Below are 13,847 nucleotides of genomic sequence, written 5' to 3'. Positions count from 1 at the left end.
CCTGCCTACGAGCAATTGTGCCAATTGTCTGCTGTCTTTTTGAGCAATGCAGTGCATGGCTGTTGGATTGGTGGGAAAAACTGCAGTCACTTCTACGTTGTGGGACAATGGGACCTCGAGTTGAAAATTCTTTCAAAAATAGCAAAAAAACATAGTTTTGCCCCACGATTTAAAATTGTTTAAGCAGAGTGGTGCTTTTGGAGGGTAATTGGTCGGTGCCTGCTTCAGATCCAAATCAATCAATGAGCAAAATCCCCACAGAAGATGAACCGATGAATTAGCAACGATAAAATTGATGGCCCACAGATTTTTAAGCCCAATCATGATAGATGGGCAATTGAATAAGCGCACTTCTGGCAAACATATATATTTATATTTTCTATGTAATTTCTTTTTCTATGCCATCCTGTTTATTATCGTGCTGAGCCACAACGAGGGGTGATCTAAAGAAAAGGGTGGGAACAAGCGATGGAGCATTCCATTTGTATGGCAGTCAAAGTGGGGGCCGTGGGAAAGAACGCGGGCAATGAGCCAGCGATTTATGGCAATCCATAAAATGAAAGCCCGCAGGGGTAAGTGCAACACACAGTTTCCTGGCTTTAAGAGTCTTTATAAGTCGCATGGCCGTGGAGCTCATATGCACTGATGAGCCGATGCTCTGATTTAAATGAAACAATCTGCAACCAATAGAAGCATCAGACGAGTAAGCACAGAAAAATAACACAGGGGGTGGCGCGGGGTCAGAGGAGGAGCATCCAACGGAACCAAGGCCCAGCGAAGCAAAAGCAGAGAGAGGCCAAAGGAAAATATTTGCATAAGTCAGGGAGAGAGAAGCTCAAATACGGCTTGCAATTCGGGGGACAAAGTCGCATTGGCAGAGTAGACTGCATACGCCGCACAGCACGATGCCACTAACAACATGCCAGCAATATCCACACATCCGCACATGCCACCCTGCGTGCTGCGTGGCGCGGTGCAGCGGCGTGAGGAGGAATATGTGTCAACATATTGCCGGAAGATGTTGTTCTGTTGTTTTTTTCAGCCATGTCATGCGAGCAATATGCCAACAGAAACAGAAGCCTGAAAACAATGCCGCACGACTAGCAATACGGGTGGGAGTGGCAGAGCACTTAAGGGAGAACTCCATTGCCGCCTTAAATCCATAAAGAATAAACCATCAATGTATGACCACAACAAACCACAGGGCTATGTACACTCCCCGACACTTGAATACGACACACTAAAATGTACACTTTAGGCACCAATATTTCCGGCACCAGCCAAAGAAAACGGTGAATTTGAATTTTCCTCAAATCTCGATTCAATTTAGCATAGCTTAAAAAAAAAATAATAGCAATATTCATCAAAGTAGATTGAGGAACAAAATTTAATTGACATAACTCAAATTTCCGTTCTAAAAAAATGCGACACTTGAATACGACATTCACATTGGAAAATTTGTTATCTTGGATGTGGTCGCGACCGGACATCGAATAAATTCTCAAAAATCAATTAGAGTGTCTTTATTACGAGAAAAAATTTTGGGTTGTGGTAAGTCCTTTTCAAAGGACGAAAAATCGACAATAAAAGCCCCGAAGGAAGTAGGTCCATTAATAATGAAAATAAGTCATAAAATTGGTAAAACTATGTGTGTTCTGAGTGATTTCATAAAGAACGGGTCAAATTATGGCAAAAACATAAAAAACCGAACCAAAATTGCTACTTCCGAGACCTCTATGAGATCTCATCTGCCTGCCGCATCTAAAAAACACCACTAAAACTCGATTTAAAAATCTAAAACTGTACTATAAGCTAGTTCTAAAATAATAAAACATGTTTTTTCGAAGACTCCACACCATAAGGGACTGTAATTAATAAAAAAACACCTCAACTTTGTTGCATACTTGATAAAATCGACTTAATGAAAAATCAACTGGTCCACGCCGTTTTAGGATCTTGTTCACCACAGAATAATAGCGCTCACACTGCTGTAAAAACGATCCAATTGTAATTCTTCTTTACTCCTCACTTCCTTTACTTCCTTGAGTCCTTATAAATATAAAAAAGAGCCCTTATGACCCTTCAAATTTAAACTTTTGTTCCTTTGAAAATTCAAGTGTCGCATTTTTTGAGAACGGAAATTTGAGCTATGTCAATTAAATTTTTTTACTCAATCTACTTTGATGAATATTGCTATTATTTTTTTTTTAAGTTATGCTAAATTGAATCGAGATTTGAGGAAAATTCAAATTCACCGTTTTCTTTGGCTTGTGCCGGAAATATTGGTGCCTAAAGTGTACATTTTAGTGTGTCGTATTCAAGTGTCGGGGAGTGTATAACAAATCAAGCATACGCAGTGAGGCCAGCAAAAGGTAGGACCACCTTGACAGTGGCCATGCGGCTAATGGGCCAGGCGACAATTTAATTGCTTTCGAATCATGGCCAGGCCTTCACCAGCTCTGACAAACTAATTAAAGTCGAGAAAGTCCCTTAATCGGGGAGAAGCTGGTGGAATGGTGGACCGTAATAATAAATTCATGGAGCTCCAGTGGCAGCCGCACTCGTAGCACTGAGTGTGTACAGCAAACGGCGCAAAGAAGACGTGGCTCGTATTAAAAAGCCATTGCCTCCTGCAAGGCGCTGTTTTGCCGATGGGCGCAAAAATTATACAAGAACGCGGAAAAGGGGCCTTGGAAGGCAACGCAACGCACTGAATTGTACACCTATTAATGGTGTACACTGTACAGTGTAAATGTGTAAGGAATACGGAAAGCAGAAGCCACAAGGCATCGAGGAACATTAATCTCCAAGGTAAAAGGAAAGCCGACAGTAAAGTGAATTAATTAACACAGTGAAACGCAGTGGGCGTTAATTGTAATGGGATTTTTTTGGGACAGCAATAAAAGCAAGATGAAAAATCGTATAAATTCATCCCATTACCAGTTCATTTGACCGCCGATATCTTAAGCTCTGGAAAGAAAGAAATGACAATCAAAGGTAGAAAGTACTCTCGTATGATTTCTGAAAGATTTCCAGGCCTCTGCAATTTTTCGTACCGCTACAACAGACAAAATTCTTTGCATTCCTTGCCGGACATTTTCCTTCTTTTCTCTGCATTTTTTCCCCATAAAAGTATTTTTGGTGTAACGAAATACTCTTGCAGCAGGCAAATACCTTTGTATGCACATATCCTTGTAAATCCTCCCGCGTGCCTGTGAAAAAATTCATTACCATTGTTATATTCGCGAATTATTTACCCATTTTCGGAAATTGTTCGACATTTTCCAATTAAATAATGCAAATTTGAAATTCCACGGCACGAATTGGTTAATGTGGCAGAATGTAACCACAGCTGCCACAGACTAAGGTCTAAGCCATCGTATATTAAAACCCATTTCCGAACAGGATATTTGTTTCGGGGGAGTAATCAAAAATACCACTGAATCGAAAGAGCCATTAAATATGTTTATGCAAAATCGGTTTTCTAAAGTCCTGCCATTAAACTATTAATTGGATAATTTAGTTCTGCTTTTCGTCTGTTAATTCAAAAATCAGTCACCTGATGAAATAGGAATTGGGATAATTACACAATTTGAAGGGTCTTCAAATAACATAAGCTAGAAAATTAACTATTTCTATAATTGTGGTACTCTATCGTACTCTTGCAGAGAACAGATATCAGCAGAGATGGCAGATCGAGGGAGAAAATAACACAGGGATCGTCTCTTTTATTAACGAACGAGCGGACCTCCTGTGCAGGGGGCTTGCCGCCTAGTATAATTATATTCTTTATCAGTTTAAAGATAAATCCCTACTATATGTACCCGTAATTCGAAGCTTCGAGGATCTATCCATATAGGATGGTGCCCTGTGGCTTTTTGCGCCATTTCCTTACAGACCAAAGGAGAGACCTAATGTTTTGCCGTACTACATACACATCTGCCATATTTGGGGTCTCGTAGCACCTTTTTCCCTGGTTAATGATCCCCAGCGGCAAGTAGGAGCCAGTAGGAAGCTGAACTTTGTCATTTACCACTGGGCCTAATTGCTTGGGACAACGCCGGGAGACAGAGGTGGCAAATGCAACCATTAATGTGTCAGCATTGGCAATTTATGCGGCTGATAAGTAGGCTTGTGCGGCCGATGGCCCATGTGAGTGCCTAAGTAAATGTTTGGCCGCCTGCTTCCTGCCGCCTGCCGCTTGCTGCCTGCCTGTTAGATGTCTCTCGGCTCTGACGGCAAATCCAAACATAAATTAAGTTGCAGGAAATCTACGTAATTTATGCACACACTGAGACAGACGATGTGGGCGAACGGCTGCTCTCCTCGCCCATAAATTGTTTATTTTGCGGCTAATGTAATTTTTGGCAAATAATCATCTAATTTGTTTGCATCTGCTGGTCCTGGTCTCTGGGCTTCTTTGGGTTATGCATTTAATTTATCGTTACGCCTGGGCTGGGATCCGTTCGTTTCCGCATTGCCATCTTTAAGCTGAAAATCGCCTCAAAGGCCATGGCGAGAGCAAAGCCAAACATCAACATCTTCCATTTGCTCAGCAAACACAAAGATACTCCAGTAGAGATAGACGCACTGTCGAGCGGGTCCTTAAACGCTTTTCGTTTCATGTTGCTGTAACCCTTTGAAAGGCTTTGCGAAGACCAGGCAGTCTGTGGTCCCTGGCAAGAAACTTGAAAGGACTTGCGGCGGATATTGTCAGTCCCCCAGCCTCCACCGCAACTAGTGTTCCGCAAGCAAACTGCTTCCGGTTGACACATGACAAAGGTCGCAGTCCTCTGCTTTTGTAATGAACCAAACCCCGCTCTCAGATCCATCATCGGGCCATGTCCCGTTGACCAAAGAAGCGCCATGCACCCCGGACCCCACTGCAGCTCCTGCTGAGATTTATGGCCGTACTGGCTGGATGTACCAAACGGGTGTGAGGTTGGGAGAGGCAGCAGGGCTCAACACGTACTTGCCTCAAACGTGGCACTTCGCAAATGCCACTTTCCACTCGAAAGTCTGTGTGTTTCGGCGAGTGGAAAACGTGTCCACAGACACAGCTGGCGCAATGCAATATAGTTCTGGCTCGAACCAAAATGTGTGGCATTTTCCACGGCGGCAATTGTCGGCGAATCTCGTGACGAAAGAGCTGCTGGAATACTTTTTAGACACGGAGTCGCAGCGGCGGCACATTCCAGCGAGAGATCATGCAAATACAATTTTCGTAATGCCAAAAACGACACAAACAATTTAATAAAATCCAGCTTAAAGGAAATTTACATGCTCCACGGCACTCGACTGCGCGCTTGTCCCTCCTCCGCATGAAAATGTCTTTTTTGTCTGCGCTTCCAACGTACAAGTTTTTTGTGCATGCCAAACACGACTTTTGGCTCCATCTTCTATACTTTCCCTCTCCGTATGTCTGTGGCTGTGTCTTTTTCTGTGTCTGTGTCTGTGCTTTTGGGTTTCTCGCTTAACTTTTGGGCCTTGTTTGTCTGCTAGACATAGTTTCTTGGCCTTGCCCCTCAGTTGTGTGTGTGTGTGGGAGTTAGCTCTGGCTTTAAAAGCACTCCCTGCATTCGGATTCCTGCTCTCCGAAAATCGAATTGGTTTTTACAATGTCTTCGGTCTAAATAAATGGTAATAAGCTCAAGTCATTGTCCGCTTCTTCCACCAACCAAAGGAATACACAAGTACAAATTATGCAAATATTCGAGCGCTTTAGCCAAGAGTTTAAGCAAGGGGACTTTTAACGTTATTGAAGTAATCTCAGATCTAAGCTGCGATTTCCTCCGATTCAGGAGTGGGCCACAAAAGTAGCCCACAATTATGACATATTTCTCCAAGAGGCACACTCATTCCCAATTTGCAGATACACATCTTAAAGGCCACACGCTGACATGCTCTTGTCACATGCAAAATACCCAAAGGAGCCGGTCCGGAAAAACACAATGAAATCCTATTAAATCGGAGCCCAGATCACCTGCCCTTCTGCCCTTCCAAGGAGCACAATTTAAATCATACAATGAAGAAATATTACACCTGCGGCGAATATTTCATCTTCGCACTCTCTCCTTGAAGCTCGAATCAAAAATAAATTTGAGAAAAAAGCAATCACTAGCCAGGGCCCCAGAGTGGTGGAGAGAAGGGGCGGAACTTGAACTAAAATATGATAAAGATACAAATTTGAATAAATTTCCGTGGAGGTGAGACCCTACTCGTATAAATGCAAATATGCGTGTAATCAGCTTACTTACGCATGTTTATTCCATCAGGAGTTATTCAATTTGAAAATTACGAGTATATTCGATGGCCATAAACAAGTCTCCTCGCTGCAAGATGGACAGCGATGTTGGAGGGAGAAATATTAACTCGCCTTTCGCCTCTACATTGTACAATATGCTAATTTTTTTGCGCGAAGAGAGTGCTTCAATTAGGGACAAAAAATGTGGCTCGTCGCTTGATTTGCATTAATTTAAATAAGTCATTTAAATAAGGCTCGGCAGTGCTCTCGGCAGTCAGCAGTGCTCTCCCTGCGAATCCTTTTCGCCGTCCAACGACTGCATTCCCACACGACGTATGCGCAATTTCTTTGTTCCTTTTGATGCTTCTGTTCTGCCATTGCTTTTGTTTTGTGTTTTCACGTTTTTTGTTGCTCTGGCAAAAAGTTATTTACCGTAAAAATATAACTTTTCTTATGCCGCTACTCTGTGTTCTCCCCCCCCCCCACCTCATTTTTCCCCTCAAGTGTACAACTGTTTGTTTATAGAATTTTCACTTTTTCGCCCACCTTTCTTTTTTGTCCTTCTGCAGCGGGGAAATAAATCTGTCGTCTGTAGGTTGCCTGCCATTTTCATATGCAAATATGACTAACAGAGCAGTGCTGAGAGCGCAGCACATCATCATATTTGCCATGCAAATAAATATGTTCTCGTTTGTATGACTGGCAGCAGAGCATGCAACACACTGAATTATCTGGCAACCGACTACTGGGTATGGCTTTATTTAATCAACGTAAGGGGTCCCATTTCTAGGGAACTGCCGACTCTTGGTGCATTCTCTGGTAGTCAACGCCATTGAATCGCACCGTCGTCCAGTAGTAGATGACATCTCCCTTGTGCAGCTCCACATCCCGATTGGTGTAGGTCCAGCGCCCGTTCGCGTCCGTGTTCACGATGTCCGCTGCCCAGTGCTGATCGCTCAGATCCGTGATCGGCTCGTTGAGCTTTCCATGGAAGGCGAACAGCGATATGCCCCTCTCATCGGGTATCGAAACGGAAAAGCCACGGCCGGAAAGTAGCTCGACTTTGGCGACTGGCACTTGATAGCTCGACATGATGATCCACACTGACCGAAGAACTGCAAGTCTGCTTGTTTTATACATCAGCTCGAGTGGGGATTCGTTCAGAGAATGACTGATAGCCAATCGGATAAGATAAGCGCACTTTAGATAAATGACCAGTCGGGTGACATCACTGGGCAATTAGTGAGAGAGAGTGAGCGGGATAGAGTGGGGCTGAGAGAACGATTGAGTAAAGGTGGGAAAATATTGCTGGAAGGAATTGGGAAATGCAGGCAAGATCGAATGAGAGAGGGAGAGTGTACAATGTACACATATGTACGTATACATATATATATATATATATATATCCCACGAGACGATACGTTAGGGTAGTGCCTGACTCTTCTCTTGCCTTTGTTTCCATTGGCCTGCTGTTTGTTGCATGAGAAGATAATTTCACGCCTGATTGCACAAGTAAGATCTACACCCAGCCGCCTAATTGGGAAATATTGTCATGCTGCCGCCCCAGCAACTCTCAGGCCCGGCTCCCACTCCCACTCCCACTCCCACTCCCACTCCCGATCCCACTCCCAATCCCGACTCCAACGAAGTCTTTCTCGCCACACTTGACTGCTGATTAATTAAGTAAAAGCAAATCAAGCAAGGAGCCAAGCAGCGGCCAGTCGATTTGGGTCAAGAAGCATCAGGATCTGCTAATTAATTTTTCTCAGTGCGTGTGTAGGGCGCACTCTGTCACGACTTGACGCCGCTGAATGCTGACTTCATTTGGCTTTAAAGTATTCTAAAGAAAGTGACAGATGCCCTTCGTTCCTCCTCCTCCTCCTCCTCCTCCTCCTCCTCCTCCTCCTCCTCCTCCTCCTCCTCCTCCTCCTCGTCCTCCCTCGACTCAAAGTCTAACAAATGGAACAAAAGCACAATTGTTCTCGCAGCGTCTCTGCATTCTGTGTCCTGGTTATAGCCATCTGATAGTCTTCATTATGGTCTTAATGGTTGTTGTTGTTTCTATTGATATCCCCCACAATGCCGTTGTTGCTGCTGCGGAGGTTAGGCTTTGGCTTTGGCTCTGGCTCTGGCGCCACTTAAATGTTGCGTATGTTCCAAGTGCGGCGCATGGCAAAAAAAAAAGAACAAAAATATATATATAAAGAAAACAAGGAGAAAATGGATACAAAAAATGTTTGCAGAGCTCCAGACGCCATAGGAGGATAATCCATGATTCTACTTCTCGCAGTTGCGTCTACGCCCCTGCAAAACTACACCCTTACCTCCCCCCGATCCCATAACACTATAAATAAGGGGCCACATGCTCAACATTTGTATGCTGTTTTATTGCATTGCGCTAAAAGGGAAACGAAACTCGAATCGGAGCACAAATGAAAACAAAGCAGAAACCGAAACCGAAACCCTTAGCCCCATGTCCATACGACTAGATGTACACTGCTGCCTGTCTGCCAGAACCTTATTATGTGCCACATTTAACGCCCTCCGAGTGAGCGCTTTTCCTGGGCAAACTTCGACTTTCCCTTCCGAGACATTGGAGTGGCGAAAGCTGAGCAAGCAATGCGTCGGCACTGTGTCTGTCTCTGTGTCTGTTTGCTGCTCCTTTCACCCGCCATCTCCCCCAGCCCCAGCCCACCCTGTGGCAATAAAATTAAAGTTTTTTTCTGCTCGTTTCGGCGAGTGGTTTCTTGGTTGCTGTAAGCCTTTTCTTTACCTTCTCTTAACGCAACTCAACTGAAAATGGTACCTGCGGTTTATACCACCCACCGCTCCCCCTACCATCGTCTGGCCCCGCCCCACCGCGCCCCACAACGCCATCGCAGCGCAAAACGCTACTGCAAATCGATGAGCAATCGTAAAATGTTTCCAAATTTATTGCATTTTGTGCGTGCAAATCGCTTTAACAGTTCTCGACTGTGTGTGTGTGTGTGTGTTCCTTTGAATTTTTACATGTTTTTGATTGGCTTTCGAGCAGCTTAAAGTTAAATAACAAAAGGCGTAACTTTTATGGTGGAGTTGAAATCATTAAAATCGCCTAACAGAGCCGAAAATAAATTCATTTCCATTTTGGGAATTCCTTGGGGGAAAAAACACTAATTTTTCCACTATTTTCCAGGAACTAAACACCAAACACGTTCAAGGGAACAAGCCTTTCAACTTTCATTCAATCGAAAATTGGATGTGCACCCATCAGCTCCCAGAAGCTGTCGTGTCGGCGTTGACGGCAGCCGCCATCAAACTCAATTTATTCTGCTGCCACAATGTGCAACAGTTGAAAGAGGCCAGACAGCATCGACGAGGGTCAAGGAGGAGCGTCACTTGAAGCTCAGGCACGTGGCCTTGGGTCTGAAGGCATCCGCAACAATGACAAGGCAACTGCAACGGCAGGGCCGTGCGGCAGGCTCAACCTTCAGGTGTGCGGCAAGGCAACACCAGCAACACTACAGGCAACACTAACAGCCAACAGTTTATATTCAAGTGTCTGCCAATCGAGGCGTAAAGTATAAGAGTTTTGCCTACGGTGGAGGCTGAGAGCGCATTTTCCGAACAGCCAGACGGCTCCTTTCCGGCTGTTGGGCAGAATCATAAGGAGCATGCTGCAAGGCAAGGTAACAAGAATTTCTTGATTAAAACTACACGGAAAATGCGACATGTCCGTCGCCGTATCTATGCCAACTGCTGACATCCTTGTGCGAATATTAACTTTTCCAATCTGCTTGCAGCCGTCACGCAGCGATGAAAAATTCAACGGCGTGAAAGGGGGGCAGGGAAGGAAAGTCCCACGCACAACCAGGAGAAGGTGCACTAATTGTAAGACCCGCTGTGAGAGGCAGGAGAGATTTCCCTCTTTGAATTTTACGTGACACACGAGCGACCACACTTCCCTTCTGCTCTTCTGCCCTTCTGCTCCTCTGCCTTTTTGCCTTTCTGCTCTTCTGCTCGGCAAATGCAAATATGTTTCGTGTATCACTGCCGTGTGGGCGGGGGACACGGCGAGTGTGTGGAACAAGGAGCAGTGCCGCGGAATGCGGCACGCCGAAAATCACGCAGTTCTCGTACGCCATTGAATTTTAAATGAAGATGGCACAAGAGCCAGGCCTTCGCTTCCTTCTTGCTTTCACAATGAAATGTTTACCACTGCAAGGGCACCCACGTCGACAAACAAAAGTCCTTGCCAACGCCAAAAAGACACTTGCGGTAGACAGCAGCCCCCATGCCGCCTTTTCCCCTGCCAAAATTGGGGATGGGAGGTGTGCACGTCACCGCGGCACCGCCTGCACATCTCGGGAGCTTATAAAATTTGTATCGAAATTCGTTGGAAGAACCACTCTGCAGGGTCCCCCCCCCACCATCCCCTGCCTACCATCCAATGAGCCGTAATGCCAAAAGCAGGACTTCAAAATTAGCAACGTTTAGAAATACAAAATTTGCACATCATTTGAAATTCATTAAAAATTCGAGAAGAGCGGAGAGTTGCAGATCTTTCGGTGGGTCGACATGTGGATACCCTTGCAAATACAGGGCCTCCTCTAAGCCACTTTATGCTTCACTTTATACCCTTCCTTAACGGGCCATCAGCTTATGCAAATTTAAGCAGCAGCCGTCGGAGCGGGCCCGTAGTAGCGGCCTGCTCTGAAGGAGAGTGAGCCGCGCCGCATAGTTTGTATTGGGCTCACGGACTCATTGGCTGACAATTATGTGCGGGCGGGCTTTCAGTATCTTTTGGCGGAAAGGCTAGAGATCGGGGGCCAGGGAAAGGTAGCGGTGTGGGCGGCAAAGTTCTTGTCAGATCATTTTGTAAATTTCATGGCAGCAGCTGCATGGTAGCTCCCTTCTGCACTCGATAAAAATGGTGGCCAAAGTTGTTGCAGGGCCACCGGAAAACTGAGTGCCGTTAGGGGGGTGCACTTTGTTTGCACAGCGCATTGAACGGATAGAAAGAAAGCAGAAAGCCAGACCCGACCACCAGCTGCAAGGCCCTGGCCGGGGCAAGGCAAAGTTTCCAGCAGCATCGCATTCGTTATAAGTATGCACTAATATGAATTTTATATGAAAAGCTTTTGGGGGAAGGACCTGCACTGGCGCTGTTCTTGGTAGCTGTACAATATACTTTGGTAGTGAAACTGAGACAAAAGTTTCAGCTCTGCCACAGAATAAATGTGTACCAAAACCTAACAATTGGCCAAGGCGCACCCCACTGAGTTTTCCGGCATATTTATCCATTTCCGGACTGTATTTATGAGCAACCAAAGCGGCAGCCATTGAACATTGTGTGCATCAAGCATTCTATATCGAAGTTTTTGGTTTTTTTATGCTTTTCTTTAAATTTACGTCTCTGTTCGCTCTTCTTGTCGATCGGCGAATATCGCATAAGACTTATTGATCGGCGATCGGGGATCGGCCTGCGTTGATTACGGGCTATCAGTAAGGGTACTGTGGTATAAGTTAGGGTATCCAGCTGCTGCCTAACAACACCCTGTCCCCTTACATTGTTTTGTTGCAGGTGGAAATTTACATCCTTTTTCATCCTTTGTTTGGCCATCAATTTAATTCAATGCTCATTATTTTCTGACAGCACATTCTCATTATGGATCGATGGGTGGATGCATGGATTGACGGCTGCTTTCCCATCTCCATAGCATGCGGAATTCTACCCAAATGGACGCTAATAGGCATGCAAATCAGTGCAAATTAAATGGCGTAAAACGCAATAGAGGACGAGGCGCCATTCCCAAAGACTAGAATAATTTGTTAAATTTGGTAATTGGTGCACTTTAGAGCATAAACCAGCTGCAATTATCGCTGAAGTCCTGAATGTCCCATCCAACATTTTTCTCATTTATTCAGCCAATGACCATTGGAGTAACGTGTGCTCCCCCATCATGTTTTATGGCCCCCGGCATTTATGGACGGTCGATCGGTGGTGGCCTCCCTGTGGCAATAACCTCGGCGGGGACTGCCAACTTGCTACTAAATCAATAGCAATAATTCTGACTGGCTGTGGCACATAAATTTCATTGCCCCGAAAGCTTGAAACAATATATTGTATGTGCCATTTTATATGCCTTTTTTCATGGCCAAATTATCAGCTAACACACACTTCCACACACACACACACACCAACACACGTGTTGGCCATAAATCTAGCAGCGTTCGGCTTTTTCTGACGCTTTATTAAGTGGTCTAACAGAAAGGGGCTTGTAGGGGGGAGCTCCAAACGCCGAAGGAAAAATTGATTTTCAGTGTTTTATTTTTACTCCTATTTAATTGTTGGCCGAGAGCCAGGAGAGAGAGGGGAGACAGGGGAGCCGTTGACTGTTGAAATGTTTGTAAGCGGAACTTTGAGCCGAATCCAAGCCGAAAGCCACAGAACAGGAGGATGTTCGTGTGTGGTGTGGAAAAGGCAGGATGCAAGTTTCTGCCAAACAAAAATAAAAGTTATCCATCAGATTTACTTACATTCGTTTAATAACAATAATTTTTGCTAAACTTTGTTGGGAAAACTAAAATCCGACTAAGCTTTTCTCGCTTAGAAGTTGGCCGGAAATTGAGGATTCCATTTCATGGTATTAGTTTCACTTTTAGTGTCTACGAATTGGTTAAAAGATTACATTTTTAAACGGTGCTTTGTAGTCACTGTTGTATTATTAAATCGCACGGTTTTCACTTCCGTCCGATACATTCCCCGTCCTCGGGCACCAGAGAAAACTCTCCTATAAATTCCGTTCGAAAAGCGGATTTGGGTAGAATGTTTACGCAGATTTTCCGGAAAAAAGTTCGGCTTGAATTGAGACGAGAGGGCACGTCGTATGGCAGCGGTTGGGACTCGCACACTAATGCCGCCAGGACACCGCCACCAAAAGGCTAAGAAGCTGGCCAGCAGGCAAGCAAAAATCCTTTCTTCTGGAAACTCTCTTAAATGTTAGCCGGCTCTGCTGTGCTCTTCGGCTCTGCTAATGTCAGCAGAGATGCTGTGCAGATGAAAGCGAAAGTCAAGCAACACGTGCACTGTTATCGAAGCCCTTAACAGAATTGGGCCGGCTCTTCGTCTCTGGCCGCTCTCTTAAATGTTAAGGGAGGCGTTTACTGGGGTTTTGGGGATATGTTATATTTTATTAAATCTGCTAACCATTTTTATGGTACTTCAGCCACTTGCAAGGGTGAACCCCACATAAATTCATGTCGACGAGGGCCAAGGCTGCCTCCTGCCTCCTGCCTCCTGCCTCCTCCACATGGAAGCCACAGGTGCGACAGCAGCAAATTAAGTTGCACGTATAACTCACAAACACGAAGACATTGCCTCAAGGAAGTGTGTGCCCCCCTCCCCGCAGCCAACCTCATCACAAAATATAACGCATACGACCCTATGTCATGTGTATTTTACAATTGTTGCCAACTCCGTTTGTCATTGCAGCAAATGACTTTGGCGGAGGCGCTGCCTCAAGAAACTCACACAAATTGCCAGGGCAAAGGCAACAGACATCTGGCTATGAAGCCGACCATTGACCATTGTCTTGAGCTGCTTAAAGTGTGCCAATTGAAT

General features: G+C 45.0%; 2 protein-coding genes across 2 annotated transcripts in view; both read right to left on the bottom strand.

Annotated features, from left to right (window-relative positions):
* LOC108160592 (metabotropic glutamate receptor 2) overlaps positions 1-13,101 on the bottom strand; it is a 75,660-nt gene extending 62,559 nt beyond the window's left edge. Inside the window, exon 1 of the mRNA XM_033390994.1 lies at positions 12,764-13,101. The gene's annotated coding sequence lies outside the window, so the exon portion shown is untranslated. The remainder of the gene's footprint in view (positions 1-12,763) is intronic.
* LOC108158341 (gram-negative bacteria-binding protein 3) lies at positions 6,972-7,363 on the bottom strand. The gene has a single exon (XM_017290579.2). The coding sequence runs from the start codon at positions 7,334-7,336 to the stop codon at positions 7,031-7,033; it is 306 nt and encodes a 101-aa protein (XP_017146068.1). The 5' UTR covers positions 7,337-7,363; the 3' UTR covers positions 6,972-7,030.
* Positions 13,102-13,847: the final 746 nt, after the last annotated feature.

This window comes from Drosophila miranda, chromosome 3 (genome assembly GCF_003369915.1).
Source record: "Drosophila miranda strain MSH22 chromosome 3, D.miranda_PacBio2.1, whole genome shotgun sequence".
Classification (NCBI taxonomy): Eukaryota; Metazoa; Arthropoda; class Insecta; order Diptera; family Drosophilidae; genus Drosophila; species Drosophila miranda.
Note: the sequence above shows the minus strand (reverse complement) of the source record. Positions and strands in the feature narration are given on the sequence as shown.